Here is a 14936-nt window from a genome sequence, read left to right as displayed (position 1 = left end):
TGTTTACTCCGCCATATTGGACGGCTTAAGGATTGTTTACCTTGCGCGAGCGTAATGGATCCAGGGAGTAATCCCCAAGAAAATTCGGAAAATACCCCATCTACATCGCGCGATTACTTGTCTAAGTTTGTTCAGCATCTTGAAGGTGACGTGAGGCAGCGTTACGTGGAAAAGTGTTGCAGGTTGGGGATTGCAGATCCGTACAACTTGCCGCAATCCTTGTTCAGGGAAATTCGGAGCTGCGGTGCCGGCGATTTGCCCGATCTGGCCTACCACGACATTTACAATTTTCTTGTTAATCGTGAATCGTGTTATACTGGCAAAGCCCTCAAAGCTTACAAGAGCCTGGAAGCTTATAAATATTTTGTTGCGGGATGGGATGGGTATCCCAACTATACCTCTGGAAGGTTCCGAAGAAGAATGTCTACTTGATAACCTCATGGATAAGTGGCATTAAGACGTTTATCATAAAGAGACTATGCAGGACGTTTAATCGTAAGAATGTTCGAAATCTAAACTCAGTTCCAGATAATGACAGGGTTGTAAATATGTACGTTTTTGTCTGAAAAAAAATATCATAAATCACCGACTATGCAGTTATCATTCAATCCGAAAATCAACTTAACAGATGTACTAGGAGTATTGAATTAGAAGATTACCCCTACCTGATATGAAGTGTTCACTACAAATTCGGCTGGTAGAACTGGGGTACCAGTTTTCTCTTCGCACAGTGGACGCCCATTTTGCACGTCTCTCCGCGTCTGCGGGGAATCTATAAAATGACAGGCCCTCCTTTTGGCCCTGTCTATTAGTACAACCAAATGCTGAACAAGATATCACCATTCTCGAAAGATCTACTCCCACACACTTGATAATTAGAACGGGTTCGTCTAAGTTCTATGCGCAGCCATGCCGTCCAAGATGGCAGATAAACAAATATCACGTGACGTCACGTGCACGCTCTCTATAGCTTGCCTCATGGCACATTATGGCCTGAAGGCAGACTGGATGCTCCAGTGACTCATTATCACCTATTGAGGTACAAAGCGGTATTACAAGATGGACGGTGCGTCCTGTCTCAGTCTATTCTCGAGCTGGTTAGCATGCCAAGTTCAGGAGATATCTCTGCAATACCATACACATAACGTCACATCCTGCTTATTATTTTGTTTTTTGTTTAATAAAAAGTTAAATTCTTATAAATTCTTTACACATAACACCTTTAAAAATCACTTATTCCACTTCAAAACAATCCAAATCAAATCCAAACATTAGAGCAAATAAGGTGGGTCATTCAACCGAGACAAAAAAAATAATGGCACCCTATAAAGGGAGGAAGCATTATGGTGCGTTTATGGTATTTAACTCACCCCGGCAGGTGAGCTGAGGCGCTCCTTCACTGTTTAGTCGTCATTTTAGCGTTTTCAGATTTTGTGGGCGTCACTAAAGCCATGAATAAACTTGATAAATATACAAATCAGCCATAAATCAATCAATATACATGAGTACAAAAAAAAAAAAAAAAAATCAGCATTAGAGAAACTTCTGTAAATGTCAGAAGTTTCTTTCGGTTTGCAAAATCATTTCCACACAACTTCACAAAATGATTGATAAATGAGGACCAATATTTGTAAACTGCCGTATAAAAACGTAATATTTCCACATGCCCAGTGACCGCCCAAATACTTTCCTAAACGTTCTATTATTAGTCTTATTATTAATAGTGCAGTATTAGTGCATCCTTGGAGTAAAAGGTTCTATTGAGGTCATTGTAAGATTGCCTGTTAGATTCAGATACTGAGCAAATTATCTGCATGGAACATCAGGCATGTGTCCCAGATATAAAACTACAGATACAGTAATGCATTATCCAGCTGCTTTAATCAGGAAAACAGGGCCAAAGACATGATGCAGAGTGACATCAGTACAAAATCTTCCTGCTATATCAGGAACAGTTTGGGTGATGACTGGATTCTCTGCATGCCTTTGCCATGAACGTGGATTCAGGATAAGCAACAAATGAGCCCTACACCAGGACCAGTGCATTCTTTCCAAAAGTGCTCTCTGTACACACTGGGTGTACTGTATTTATCTTAACACATGCTGCAGGCTTGTAGTGACCAACAAACTGCTATAGCAGGGGCAGGGAGATGGACTCTGGCAGGAGTTAAGGGTCAAAATGTACCAGTGTACAAGGACAGGACAACTCACGGACTGAATAAACATGATTTTATGGATAATATATTAGTTAGGTTTTTTTTCTTTTTTATCAGACATCTAGTTTTTAGGTTTGTTTACCTGACATGTTTCGACGTACGACTGTCGTCTTCCTCAGAGTGTCACCGGATGTTATTGGTGACGCATCTTTTATCAGCTGATGTTTCCGAAGGCGTGGCCTTCCTGTCTGGTTTGACAGGTCGGTCACGCCTTCTACTGTCTGTTCGTCCCCTGCAAGATGGCACATCAGCGCTGGATCAGGGAGGCCATGGAGATCCGTAAGCGAAGCCCGAGGACCATCAACCGGGATGAGGGAGCATACATGCTCTCCCATACCTGGAGTGCCATCTTGCAGGGGACGAACAGACAGTAGAAGGTGTGACCGACCTGTCAAACCAGACAGGAAGGCCACGCCTTCGGAAACATCAGCTGATAAAAGATGCGTCACCAATAACATCCGGTGACACTCTGAGGAAGACGACAGTCGTACGTCGAAACATGTCAGGTAAACAAACCTAAAAACTAGATGTCTGATAAAAAAGGAAAAAAAATAAATAAATAACTATATTTAATATAAGACATAATGAACGTAATCGAAAGATATGGATAATATTTCCACAAAAACAATATGTTTAAAAAGGATCTTGCAAGGGGCGGCACGGTGGTGTAGTGGTTAGCGCTGTCGCCTCACAGCAAGAAGGTCCGGGTTCGAGCCCCGTGGCCGGCGAGGGCCTTTCTGTGCGGAGTTTGCATGTTCTCCCCGTGTCCGCGTGGGTTTCCTCCGGGTGCTCCGGTTTCCCCCACAGTCCAAAGACATGCAGGTTAGGTTAACTGGTGACTCTAAATTGAGCGTAGGTGTGAATGTGAGTGTGAATGGTTGTCTGTGTCTGTGTGTCAGCCCTGTGATGACCTGGCGACTTGTCCAGGGTGTACCCCGCCTTTCGCCCGTAGTCAGCTGGGATAGGCTCCAGCTTGCCTGAGACCCTGTAGAACAGGATAAAGCGGCTAGAGATAATGAGATGAGGATCTTGCAATTGCTGTACACCATGTGCATACTGCATGCAGCATGAGTAATATTTAGTCTTCTAAGGTGGTCAGATACCTTCAGCCAGTTTGTAGTTTGGGAGAACGAGAAACCCTTAAACATAAACCTATAACTTTATTTCCATGTGTGTGTTTTGTAAATCAACATCTGTAAAAAAAGTTTACCCAAGTTGGATCATGCGCCATGCGTGGACGTGCTTAAGCTCCTCTGGTTGTCAGGACTCCGAAAAAAAAAAAAAAAAAAACAGGAGGTGCAGGATTTTGACGAATTAAAGCACAAACATTGCTGAAGGAACTCAAGCAGAGCATTACACAGCATTAGAGCAGTCGCCATATGTTAAGATTTCACAGAAACTTTACACATTTTGTCCCAGATGCTATCCTTGTCAGCCTGGCCACTGGTGCACACCATGAGCCATTTGTGAACATCTTATTCAACTTTTATATTCCAAGCTGCATTATGGCATGTATAAGACTACAAAGAGAAAACTGTTCACTGGGTACTTTTTAGACCTCTTGATTGACTTCATGAGAATTGAGTCTAGCCACAAATCTAGCTACTTTTTGAGCAGACATTAGCAATTGTCCTGAACTCGATATGGCTCTCCAGATCATATCACAGCTACTGTTATAGGAGTTGAGAGAACAGGTTCAGTAGGGCTCACCACTACCCCTTTTCCACCAAATCAGTTCCAGGGCTGGTTCGGGGCCAGTTCTGGTGCTGGTTCACAACTCGTTCAACTTGCGAGCCAGCGGAGAACCAGTTTGCTTTTCCATAGCTCGGGGTGCTAAGGGAAGCCATGTCACTACGTCACTGTATACGTCAGTTACATCGCTGCGTTTGCATAAACCTTGGTACGAACATCGAAGCAACAACAACATGAAGAAGAAGAAGAAGAAGAAGAAGAAGAAGCAACAACAATAATAATGGATGACTTCATGTTTGTACAGCTGCTGCTTCTCGTCGCTTAAAAATGGCGACCTTTTGCGGTCTTGCGATTGTTGTTGGTCTTAACAACTCCGCCCCCCCGCTGACATAAGCAGTTCTTTCCTCTGGCCCAGCAAAGAGTTGGTGCTAGCCTGGAACCAGGTTTTCTGGCCCAGAGCCAGTTCTTTGTTCAGTAGAAACCGAAAACCCGGTTCAAAACTAAGCACTGGCCCCAAACCAGCCCTGGAACTGCTTTGGTGGAAAAGGGGCACACAAGGGTGTAATGCATGACTGAGTTGATCTAGCCCATGTTTCCGACAATGAATCACTGATCACCCTTATTTCCAAAGACCAATCACCATTTGTCCCCACTGACCAATCACTGATCACCACCATTGGTCAATGGGAACAATCACTGATCACCACTGTTCAACAACCAATCAGTAGGTCACAAATACACAGGCTAAAGGTATTCTTTTGGTCTTGAAGTCTAGATACAAATTACCTATGCAAATACATGAATGGTTTGCGATGCCATGACAGATGAATTCTTCCTAAAAATATAATGTATGAGTTTCTATTTTGATTAAATATTTTATTATTTCCTGTTCTATTCTAAGTGTCTTCAGAAAGCCGTCTTTTTTACGTGAATAAATATCAGTGAATACGTAAGTTAGTCTGCGACATCAACTGGCGACATTCTGAGCATGCATTAGCCACTTTCCCTTGAAAAAGGCACAAATGAAAGAGTTTTGAGTCTTCAATCTACTCCAAGCTTGATGCGTCATCCATTAGATCTACTACTTCAAGCTCCACCGAAAATATTCCACTTTCAGAAATGACTTCCAGGTTGCCTCTCTTGTACAGGTCAGGAATTCTTGCCTACAGGTAAAGAGGGCTTATTGAATTTAATTTATTTCTTTATTTATTTATTTAGACTTAATTTATTTAATTATAACTCGAGCCCAAAAGAATTAAATTCTCACAGAACACAAAATACCAAAAAGGAACCATGGCTGCCAAGGGCAGGGCATCATCTCAGGTGTATTTAGTTTTCCACTTTGGAAAATACTAGCCATGGATTTTATGAAAAGAGTTCACTCTTCTCTCTCTGTCCAGCGCCAAATGTCGTCACTCAGTCAAATTTTTCCACGAGTCCACCATCAGCCCACCCCGTCATATATGAACTAGAGTGGGGGGGGGACGGGACAATGCACATCTTTCAGGCTGAAATGAACGGAACCAACAAGGGTCCAAAAACGTCACTAGGCACATATTCAACCTTCAGATAAAAAAAAAAAAAAAAATTCATTTAGCACTCTTTTTGATGAATACATTTTCTTTTAGACCAAAATATCCTATTAAGCTTGTCTGGATTGGTTGAGAGAAAATTAAAAATTAAATAAAAATGCATGGTGCCAATTTTGCTTGGATAAAGAACCAAAAACAATTTGTAAGTGTTCTCTGTTTGGTACACTGCAAAACACAATCAGGTTCCTCACCCAGTTGAGGAGGAGGACCATGTAGACCCCATGAAGCCTTAAAGCAATAAGTAAATGATGGACTCATCAGGAAGATGTGCTAAAGCGAGTGAGGTGGGGTTTACATTAGACCGTATCAGCGGATCATCAGATTAACGTTTTTAAAACGATTAGCGTGCACACAGCAACGCCAATACACGATTCGCGTGCACACAGCAACACCAATACACGGATACGCTTGGCTCCGCAGGCATCCTGCGCTCCAAATCACTCCGCCCTGAACAGCGAGTGCCCTCTGGAGGGTGCGCACTCCGGCCCTGCGCAGCTCACAGAGCGCGCAAGTGAAGCGCACGAGCAGTGATTCGGGACTGAGCCGCTGTGTGTGTGATCTCAGCGCATATCACTTACCACTTGCAAGTGGAAGGATGGCAAGCCTAAAGACAATCATAACTACACAATGGGCAGTATTTGCATCAGTATTTTCATACTTTTATACTCTTTAATGAAAGGTGATACAAGGCGGAAGTCCGCGCCGTTTTTCAGCAGTCGCGTCACATGACCAACGCCAGCGAATCAGGAAGGTGGAGGTCACAGTGACGTTGTCCAATGACGACGCCAGCTAGAGCTCAGCACAGCGTATCCGCGTATTCTCAATGTTTACACAGCACCGGACCAGACACGATCTGGATTGAATACATGGACCCTGGCGGATTCCCGTTTCCCGGCGTTTTAATGTAAATGGACAGTGCATCCGCGAAGAAAACGAGACAGATACGGTCTAATGTAAACTTGGCCTTAGTTCAATCATCAACATGACTGTGTGATTATCATGACAGCCTACGGGGATCCTCCATTAGAGACAATTTACTGAATAAGCCGAAGCAATTTGCTTGAATTGACTACGCATTATCCATAATACTTCCAAGACAGGCATTAATGAGGATTAACGCTGTAACACGCGTTCAGGTTTTGTTTCTAATACGACCTGACACTGTCGAAACAAATTTGGCCCCCTGAACAGCACTTGGACGTACGTAAAATACACAAAGTGGGTGTAATTACTAATACATTTGTGAAAAGTTTAATGGTATTAAATAACGATAAAAGCAGAGACACATCAACGAGCTCCCTGTCGAAACCGAAGACGGCCCTCTAAAAATGGAGAGTTCACGTCAAGTGCTTTAGCCTGTAAATCTCGTCTGACATTTACTGTCTGCTCAGAGCACAGCAAGGACGCTGCAGTGTGTTTAACTGGAGAGGGGGAGTGTTGCAAGAGGTATAAAGAGCCCTAGAGCCGCCGAGTGCTGACTAATGCGTGTAACTGTAGCCTGGTTCAGTTGTGGGATATAAAAAGACAGCGGAAGCCCACAGCGTTGGAACAGTGGCACCTAGAACATGACTGAGGAACGGCAGATGCACTGGCAGTTCTGGAAATATGATCGCCGTGAGGGACTGGAAGAAACCAGCAGAGAAACATTAAACCAAACCCAGGAGCAGCCAGATGTGCCCAGTTGTATGTGTGTGGATAGATTATATATGCGCAGAAGTGGGAATGGGAGCCCAAGCTATTTCAAATACATAACAATGAGATGCCTGGAGGAAGTGTAGGATGGGGATTGCAGGAAATAAAAACACAAGAGGGTGAAGCAGGGACAGACATAGTTGCCAGAAGGAGAAGGTCTACCTCAAGTCTCTTGAGCAGAAAATACACACACACACACCAGACATCCAGCAGCTGTTCACTTTCTAAATTTAAACAGATGCGAGCAGCGTGCGCTCTCAGTGTATTGACTGAGCAGCCTGAAATTGCATTATTCTTAAGACTCTAAAGCTCCAGTCACATTATCCTCCATCTACATCATCCGAATAATCCATCAACCCACATCATCCATCCAACCATCAATATCAAAGTCATCCAGCCATACTATGCTCCATCTAACCACAATCACCCAAAGTGCATTCAACTATTTTACATGCATTTATCCACCCTCACATCCGTATCCTCCAACCATCATCATCATACACCCATATTTTCTACATCAACTATCTATCCATCCATCAAAACACATTTTCTATCAGTCATTCAGCCATCTACACCATCCGCACCATTGTACTTCCATCCATTTGCATCCAGCTATCCATCACAATCATCTCATTCTCCATCTTTATAATTTCACATCATTCATCCATCCATCATCATTCAAGTCTCAAATACATCTACACCATCATTACAACCAACTGATCCATTTACACAACCATTCATATTCTTCACCAATCCAAATTGTCAAAACCCACAAACTCCATCCTTCAGTACATATGATCCATCCATCCCATCATTCTACTATTGATTCATATCAGAACCAGCTGTATTATCCTCCATCTATTCATCCATGTCAACCATCCACATAAAAACATTTAACTCATCATTTATACCATCCAATCAAATCATTCACCCACCTGCATCATCCATCCATCCATCCATTATCTGTAGCCGCTTATCCTGTCCTACAGGGTCGTGGGCAAGCTGGAGTCTATCCCAGCTGACTATGGGTGAGAGGCGGGGTACACCCTGGACAAGTCTCCAGGTTATCCTGGACAAGTCTCTGTATCAATGGAGACAAACAACCATTCACACTCACATTCACACCTACGGTCAATTTAGAGCCACTGATTAGCCTAACCTGCATGTCTTTGGACTGTGAGGGAAACCGGAGCACCCGGAGGAAACCCACGCGGACACGGGGAGAACATGCAAACTCCACACAAAGGCCCTCACCAGCCGCTGGGCTCGAACCCAGGACCTCCTTGCTGTGAGGCGACAGCGCTAACCACTACACTACCATGCCGCCCCCCACCTGCATCATCACTCATCTATTTCCACCATCCAGACTACACATCCATTTATCTATATCGCCCATACAATCCTTCCACCAATTCATCTAATTTCCATACATCCTCCCACCTATATCAAATATACCTTACTCAAACCAGAGGGCTTGTACTCCTCCAATAAACCTCCCTCCACTGCTTGTTTTGTTCTCCAACCACTGACCACAAAACCTTCCTGCAGGAGATCAGCAAGCACTCAGAACTCTCAACCGCACAAACAGATCCTTGTTTACAAAAGGAATACTACAGTCATTTCACTAACTCAATACTGGACAAAATACAGCACAGATAAGATAAACCTAGAAGTCAATACAATACAATCCACCAAGTGCACAATGTCCTGTTGATTCACTCCCAGCACCTTGCTTCAGGAACAAACAAAAATCACAAAACAGCCTGGAACATGTACTTCCTCCTCTATCAAATCAGACCCATGCCCACTCGCTCTCAGAGGGCACGGCAATCCAGTCAAGACCTACTTTAGCCAACCTCAATCTATTTCCACATCACAAAAGAAAATCAGCGATGTGTAAATCAGTCGGAGTAAACACCGTGTGTGTGTGTAATTAATATTTTATGGCTTAGGGGTTACCGGTTGAAACGTTCACTGTATGTATGAGAACCTTGTCGAGGAACAAGCTGGTGATGAAAATTAGGAGTACAAAAGAAAAGGGAAAAAAAAAATCAAATCTCCCGTTTTGATTTTAATTGTGAACAACCTTTCCATAAAACCTCATGGTGCCAGTAAAGGAACTTATTAAGAGAGAGCAATGTAACATGTAGCAGATGATTTCGTCAAAATGGATTTCTCTTCAGTCGCATTCCCTGCACCGAGAAATGTGCTGAAGTGTGATTTAGGGACAGGACCGAAGAGGAGGATTGTAAGATTTTTGGGTCATTGGAGCCGAACACAAAACGGATAAGAACCACTGGAGTAAGGAACTTGACTGGGGATGATCAGGTAGACGGTAACAGACAGAAATCAGTCAACAATGAGGCAACAACCTGATCGTATCTTACATCGTACAGATGGAGGGAGGCACTTTGTTGAAAAGATTGCATCAGGACGTTCCCAGCTGTCAGTCGAGGAGAACATCTGTACTTTCAAATGAGAAGCTTTATCAATAGACAAAAACATTCCCCGTTATTCTGTGAAAATTTCCACCTTTTTTAAATCAGTAAATGCAGTCTACTCTCATCTGCATGCTATCTGCAGTGGAAGAGGTGGCTTCACGTGCATGCATGCGTGTGCGTGCGTGCACATTGTTTTTTGATTTACAGTTAAAAAAAAAGGTAAAAATCAACATGTATTCAGACACATTTGCTAAAATGAGCTTATTTCAGAAAAGGATCATCTGTTTTTTTTCCTCTGGAAAAAAAGGGAAGCCAGGATGGAGAGAGAGAGAGAGAAAGGTTTCAATTAAGGAAATAAGTGCTAATTAAATAATAATAATAATAATAATAATAATAGGGCGGCACGGTGGTGTAGTGGTTAGCGCTGTCGCCTCACAGCAAGAAGGTCCTGGGTTCGAGCCCCGGGGCCGACGAGGGCCTTTCTGTGTGGAGTTTGCATGTTCTCCCCGTGTCCACGTGGGTTTCCTCCGGGTGCTCCGGTTTCCCCCACAGTCCAAAGACATGCAGGTTAGGTTAACTGGTGGCTCTAAATTGACCGTAGGTGTGAATGTGAGTGTGAATGGTTGTCTGTGTCTATGTGTCAGCCCTGTGATGACCTGGCGACTTGTCCAGGGTGTATCCCGCCTTTCACCCGTAGTCAGCTGGGATAGGCTCCAGCTTGCCTGCGACCCTGTAGAACAGGATGAAGCGGCTAGAGATAATGAGATGAGATGAGATAATAATAATAAACAACTGAACACTTCTTCAACAGAGATGCAGAGTAACATTAGGGACTGTGGGCGAGAGTGAAAGTGCACATGTGCACAAGTTATAAATATTAATTAAAATATAAATAAACAGCAGCAGCTGTGAACAGCACTCACATTGTATATCCACGTACACGTGTGTGTACGTACAGTTCATGCAAGAACACAGGACTGAGCAAACTGTCTCTCCTGAGGCCTCTCTCTCTCTCACACACATACGATGGATATTCAATCCCTGTTTTTTTTCTCCCCCCCAGGTCTTCCACAAATTAAAACAGGGTTTAAATTAATAGGACGAAGGAAAGTGCTCTGAAATCAGGGACAAATCAGGAGTTCTGTGTCTACGCACGGTGTCACCATCTCGCTGCGGTTTACTCTGCTCTGTACATCACTTTGTGGGGGTTGCAACAGCGAAGCGAGGCACATCACGATTCCTATCTCTGCTGAAGGAAACCAAAGGGAAAACGAGCAAGTACTGCACGGGTGTGAGTTGGCATCCAGTGTAGTCACTTACGCATACACTCTGTGTTTCCAGTGGCAGAATATACACCGCTTTCATCTTAGACAAAGAAAGAATGCACCGGATCTTTATATGGTGTATTAAATAAACAAGCGTCAAATGATAAATTTAACATGGATCACACAAACAAAGTGCCTAACGTGTCACAACTGATCTCAAGTTGCCTTAAGTCTAAAGAATGGCCTTGAAATGCGTTTAAATTTCACTGAAACAAATTGCTTGAAGACAGAAATTGCCCTAACTCTGTGTACAAAAAAGCATGTGTGTATATATAAAAAGTAGAGTAAAAAGTCTCTGTCGGTAAGATTTTGCGGAACAATCTCAGCTTTTTGCATTCCTCTACTTTCATGCAAGAAGTATTTCCGGAGGGTAGTATTATTTCGGCTTTTAGAAGGCCTAAAAATCTTAAGGATATTCTGGCGCCTTCTAAACTCAAGCGTGGTGACACGGAAGTCAATAATCAAGGGCGTGAACAAGGTTGCTTTAGGTGTAACAAAAAAAAAAATGAGATTTATGTAATAACTTTTTCACAGAGTCAAATTTTTTTGTCAGCTCCGTAACCGGAAGGAAATACAAAATTCGTCAACATCTTTCTCGTACTTCCTGCAATACAATATATTTAGCAACTTGCCGTAAATGTAACCTCCAATATGTTGGCTCTTGTACTACAGAGTTTAAAGTACATTTTCGCAACCATAAATCTAGAATGAAAAACAAACAAACAAAAAAAAAAAAATGCGAAGTAGCCAAACATTTTAATCAGTCTCTCCATAATTTGAATGATTTTGAATTCATTTGTATAGAAACAGTAGTTAACGCTGCTCAAGATAGTTTAGACAACGTGCTTCTAAATAGGGAAGCGTACTGGATGTCGCAATTGTTTACTTTAGCCCCTTATGGGTTAAACAAGCGAAAAGAATATAAATCTAAAAATTGCATTCTTTTTAATATTTAATTATTAAATTTTGTAATTAGTTTATTTTTGTCTTTTATTTTGAAGTGTATAGAATTCACAATTTTGTATATACAAGACCAAGCCCACAGCACTATGTAGCTTTTAACGACACTGAAGAAGGCCGAAACATTTGTCGAGAATAAATTTTTAATAATGTTCAAAAGTTGGGTGTCAGAGTGAAAATGTTTCTATTCTAAACACATACTAATTAAAAAAATATATATATGGCGGCACAGTGGTGTAGTGGTTAGCGCTGTCGCCTCACAGCAAGAAGGTCCTGGGTTCGAGGCCCGGGGCCGGCGAGGGCCTTTCTGTGTGGAGTTTGCATGTTCTCCCCGTGTCCGCGTGGGTTTCCTCCGGGTGCTCCGGTTTCCCCCACAGTCCAAAGACATGCAGGTTAGGTTAACTGGTGACTAAATTGAGCGTAGGTGTGAATGTGAGTGTGAATGGTTGTCTGTGTCTATGTGTCAGCCCTGTGATGACCTGGCGACTTGTCCAGGGTGTACCCCGCCTTTTGCCCGTAGTCAGCTGGGATAGGCTCCAGCTTGCCTGCGACCCTGTAGAACAGGATAAAGCGGCTACAGATAATGAGATGAGATGAGACGATCAGTCAGCAATGCTGCATTAAAGTGATATGAATTGAGGCTTTCAGACATAAGACTAATAAACACAGAAATTAAAAACCTGTGTTATTAAAGAAAGTGTTGTCGATATGGTCAAACTTTCTGTAAGGCGATTTCCTTTTCCTACAATGGTAGAGGACTTTGCACATTTTGGTTTCTGGGTAGCAAGACAAACTGTGTTTTTTGTTTTCCTCAAGTATCAACTTCAGGGTGGTAACACTAACTCCACACCATTGTGAATTATTTTCCTTTAACATCATGCCCCCCCAAGTGTTTTATCCCTTACGTATGTGTGTGTATGAAGTGATGATTTTTTTTTTTTTTACAGAAACTCAAACCACACTGATTTCTGAAAGGTTCATTCAGCATTTCTCTCACCAAGAGAGGAGTAGACAGTTTCTTTTGCAAGAACACTCACTTCTACTGTTGCATTTTATTTTTTTGAAATGGATACTGAATGTTAGTCAGTCTGGAGCAATGAGTCATCCTTGCTGTCTCGAGTTGCTTGAGCGCTCTCATACGACAAAACTCAAATCAAACACAAAGGACATTAAAGGGGTTTCCACCATGACCTCAACACCTGCAGCTACAGATCCCTGCTGGTCAGATAAGATTCATTAATTTCCTTTGCTTGCCAATCTGTCATCTTGGGCAATCATCAGATCATGTTCATCAAGCGAGAAATGATGCATCGCACTTAAACTTCATTTTGATAATGCGCTATAGAATATTTGCATTTTTGTACTATACAAGTCCAGATAACAGAAAAACCATCTTACCTAGGTAAAGTGAGGCATTCTCCTTCTTCACGTTGTCATCCAGGTAGGTTGGGCCGAGAGTGTAAATAGGTGTGGAACCCATTCCCACCAGAATCTGGGCGCAGATGAAGAGTGCTACGTAGATAGAATGCTCTTTTCCCTCCTGGTCCCGTGGGCATGATGCAATGCCCAAGCTGTCTCGACTGCTGGCATTTCCGTTCAAGCAGAGACCCTCGTTTCCTGTAGAGGAGTTCACTTCTTGGATCTGGTACGGGGGCGAGATGAAGTGGGGAAGGGAGAACAAAGCCGCTCCTACGGCTATGAAAATCCCACCGACGGCCAACCAGCGCGGCCTTTGCCCCCGACCCCCAAAATAGCTAATGAAGACCACAACAAGCAGGCTTCCAATATCGAAGCAGCTCACCAACAGTCCTGACTCAGAGCTCCTCAAGCTGTACCGCTTCTCAATGGTGGTGATCACACTGCTCAGGTAACCTGAAACCATGAGTGACTGGATGAATGTCAGGTAGCACATACAGAACAGGAAACACCTCGAGTCCGCCAGAATCACCCTGACGTACTGCCTCGCTGGGAACCCCACAATCCTTGCTAAAGGGAAACCTATTTTTTTGCCTCCAGCCCTGTTGTTGTCAGGTCTCGTAGAGCTGCTTAGACCCACCATGCTGGACATGCTAGAAGGTGAGAAGTCGGTTTGGGTTGGAGAGTCCAGCTGGCTCGAGTCACTTTTTCCCTGCAAGCCAGTAAATACAACTCGGTCTGTATGGATTGAAGTTAATGTAGATGGAAGTTTTGGTTCCAAAGCCTTGTCAGCTGCGGGACAGCCTCCGTTGAGGACTGGTAAACTTTTGGATTTGTAGTAACTCCCCGAGTCGCCATAATGGCTTGGGAAATTGGGGACTTCCAAAGATTCTGATACATCACTCCCGGCCTCATCGTTATCTGATGAAGTCATTTTAACAAATCAAAGGCGTAATTCAGGTTTAGCCTGAAGAAGGTGCACAAGGCTGGAAAGTGCCCCAATCTACAGCCCCGTTGGCACAAACTGCTCAGTATCAATAAAGCTTCATGCATGATATACATGCAAAGATGTTTGCACAAACAAACCTCCTGTCCTAACAAGAGAACGTAGACATGTTTAAACGAATCATTTTAACTACATTCTAATTAGATCTAAAGCAGCATTGGGTTTTTTTGCCCCCCCTTCTTCTCCCCCAGTGTATCACAGACTACTAAAGGTGTATGAAAGGATTTCTGCTGGTATTTTATTTCAAAAATCTCCTCTTCAGGCCAGTTTTCAGGACACCGAGCGTCTCTCCAACATGCTGTGCTCTGCTGTGTTGTGTTTCCTAAACCAAAACCAGGAAAGAAAAAGCATCATTGGAATTAATATCAATCAAATCAAATCAAGCTTGTTCAACAGAGTAGAAAGGAAACAATGATATGACTTCAGCTCTTGATGAAGCTCTTCTATCAGCTCGATCAGTCCTCAGATCAATCCAGGAGGTATAACAAAGGTAGTCTAAGGAGACAAAGAAGAGTCCAGCATGGTAGGGAATGAACGACTCTTACATACAACCGATGTAACCAAAAACGGACAAAAAATAAATATTTTGACTCCAA

General features: G+C 43.0%; 1 protein-coding gene across 1 annotated transcript in view; it reads right to left on the bottom strand.

Annotated features, from left to right (window-relative positions):
* LOC132867126 (solute carrier organic anion transporter family member 5A1) overlaps positions 1 to 14608 on the bottom strand; it is a 94009-nt gene extending 79401 nt beyond the window's left edge. The window contains exon 1 of the mRNA XM_060899874.1: positions 13317 to 14608. Coding sequence (XP_060755857.1) covers positions 13317 to 14268 — 952 coding nt within the window. The 5' untranslated portion in view covers positions 14269 to 14608. The remainder of the gene's footprint in view (positions 1 to 13316) is intronic.
* Between the last annotated feature and the right edge of the window lie 328 nt (positions 14609 to 14936).

The sequence above is a fragment of the Neoarius graeffei genome, chromosome 19 (genome assembly GCF_027579695.1).
Source record: "Neoarius graeffei isolate fNeoGra1 chromosome 19, fNeoGra1.pri, whole genome shotgun sequence".
NCBI lineage: Eukaryota > Metazoa > Chordata > Actinopteri > Siluriformes > Ariidae > Neoarius > Neoarius graeffei.
Note: the sequence above shows the minus strand (reverse complement) of the source record. Positions and strands in the feature narration are given on the sequence as shown.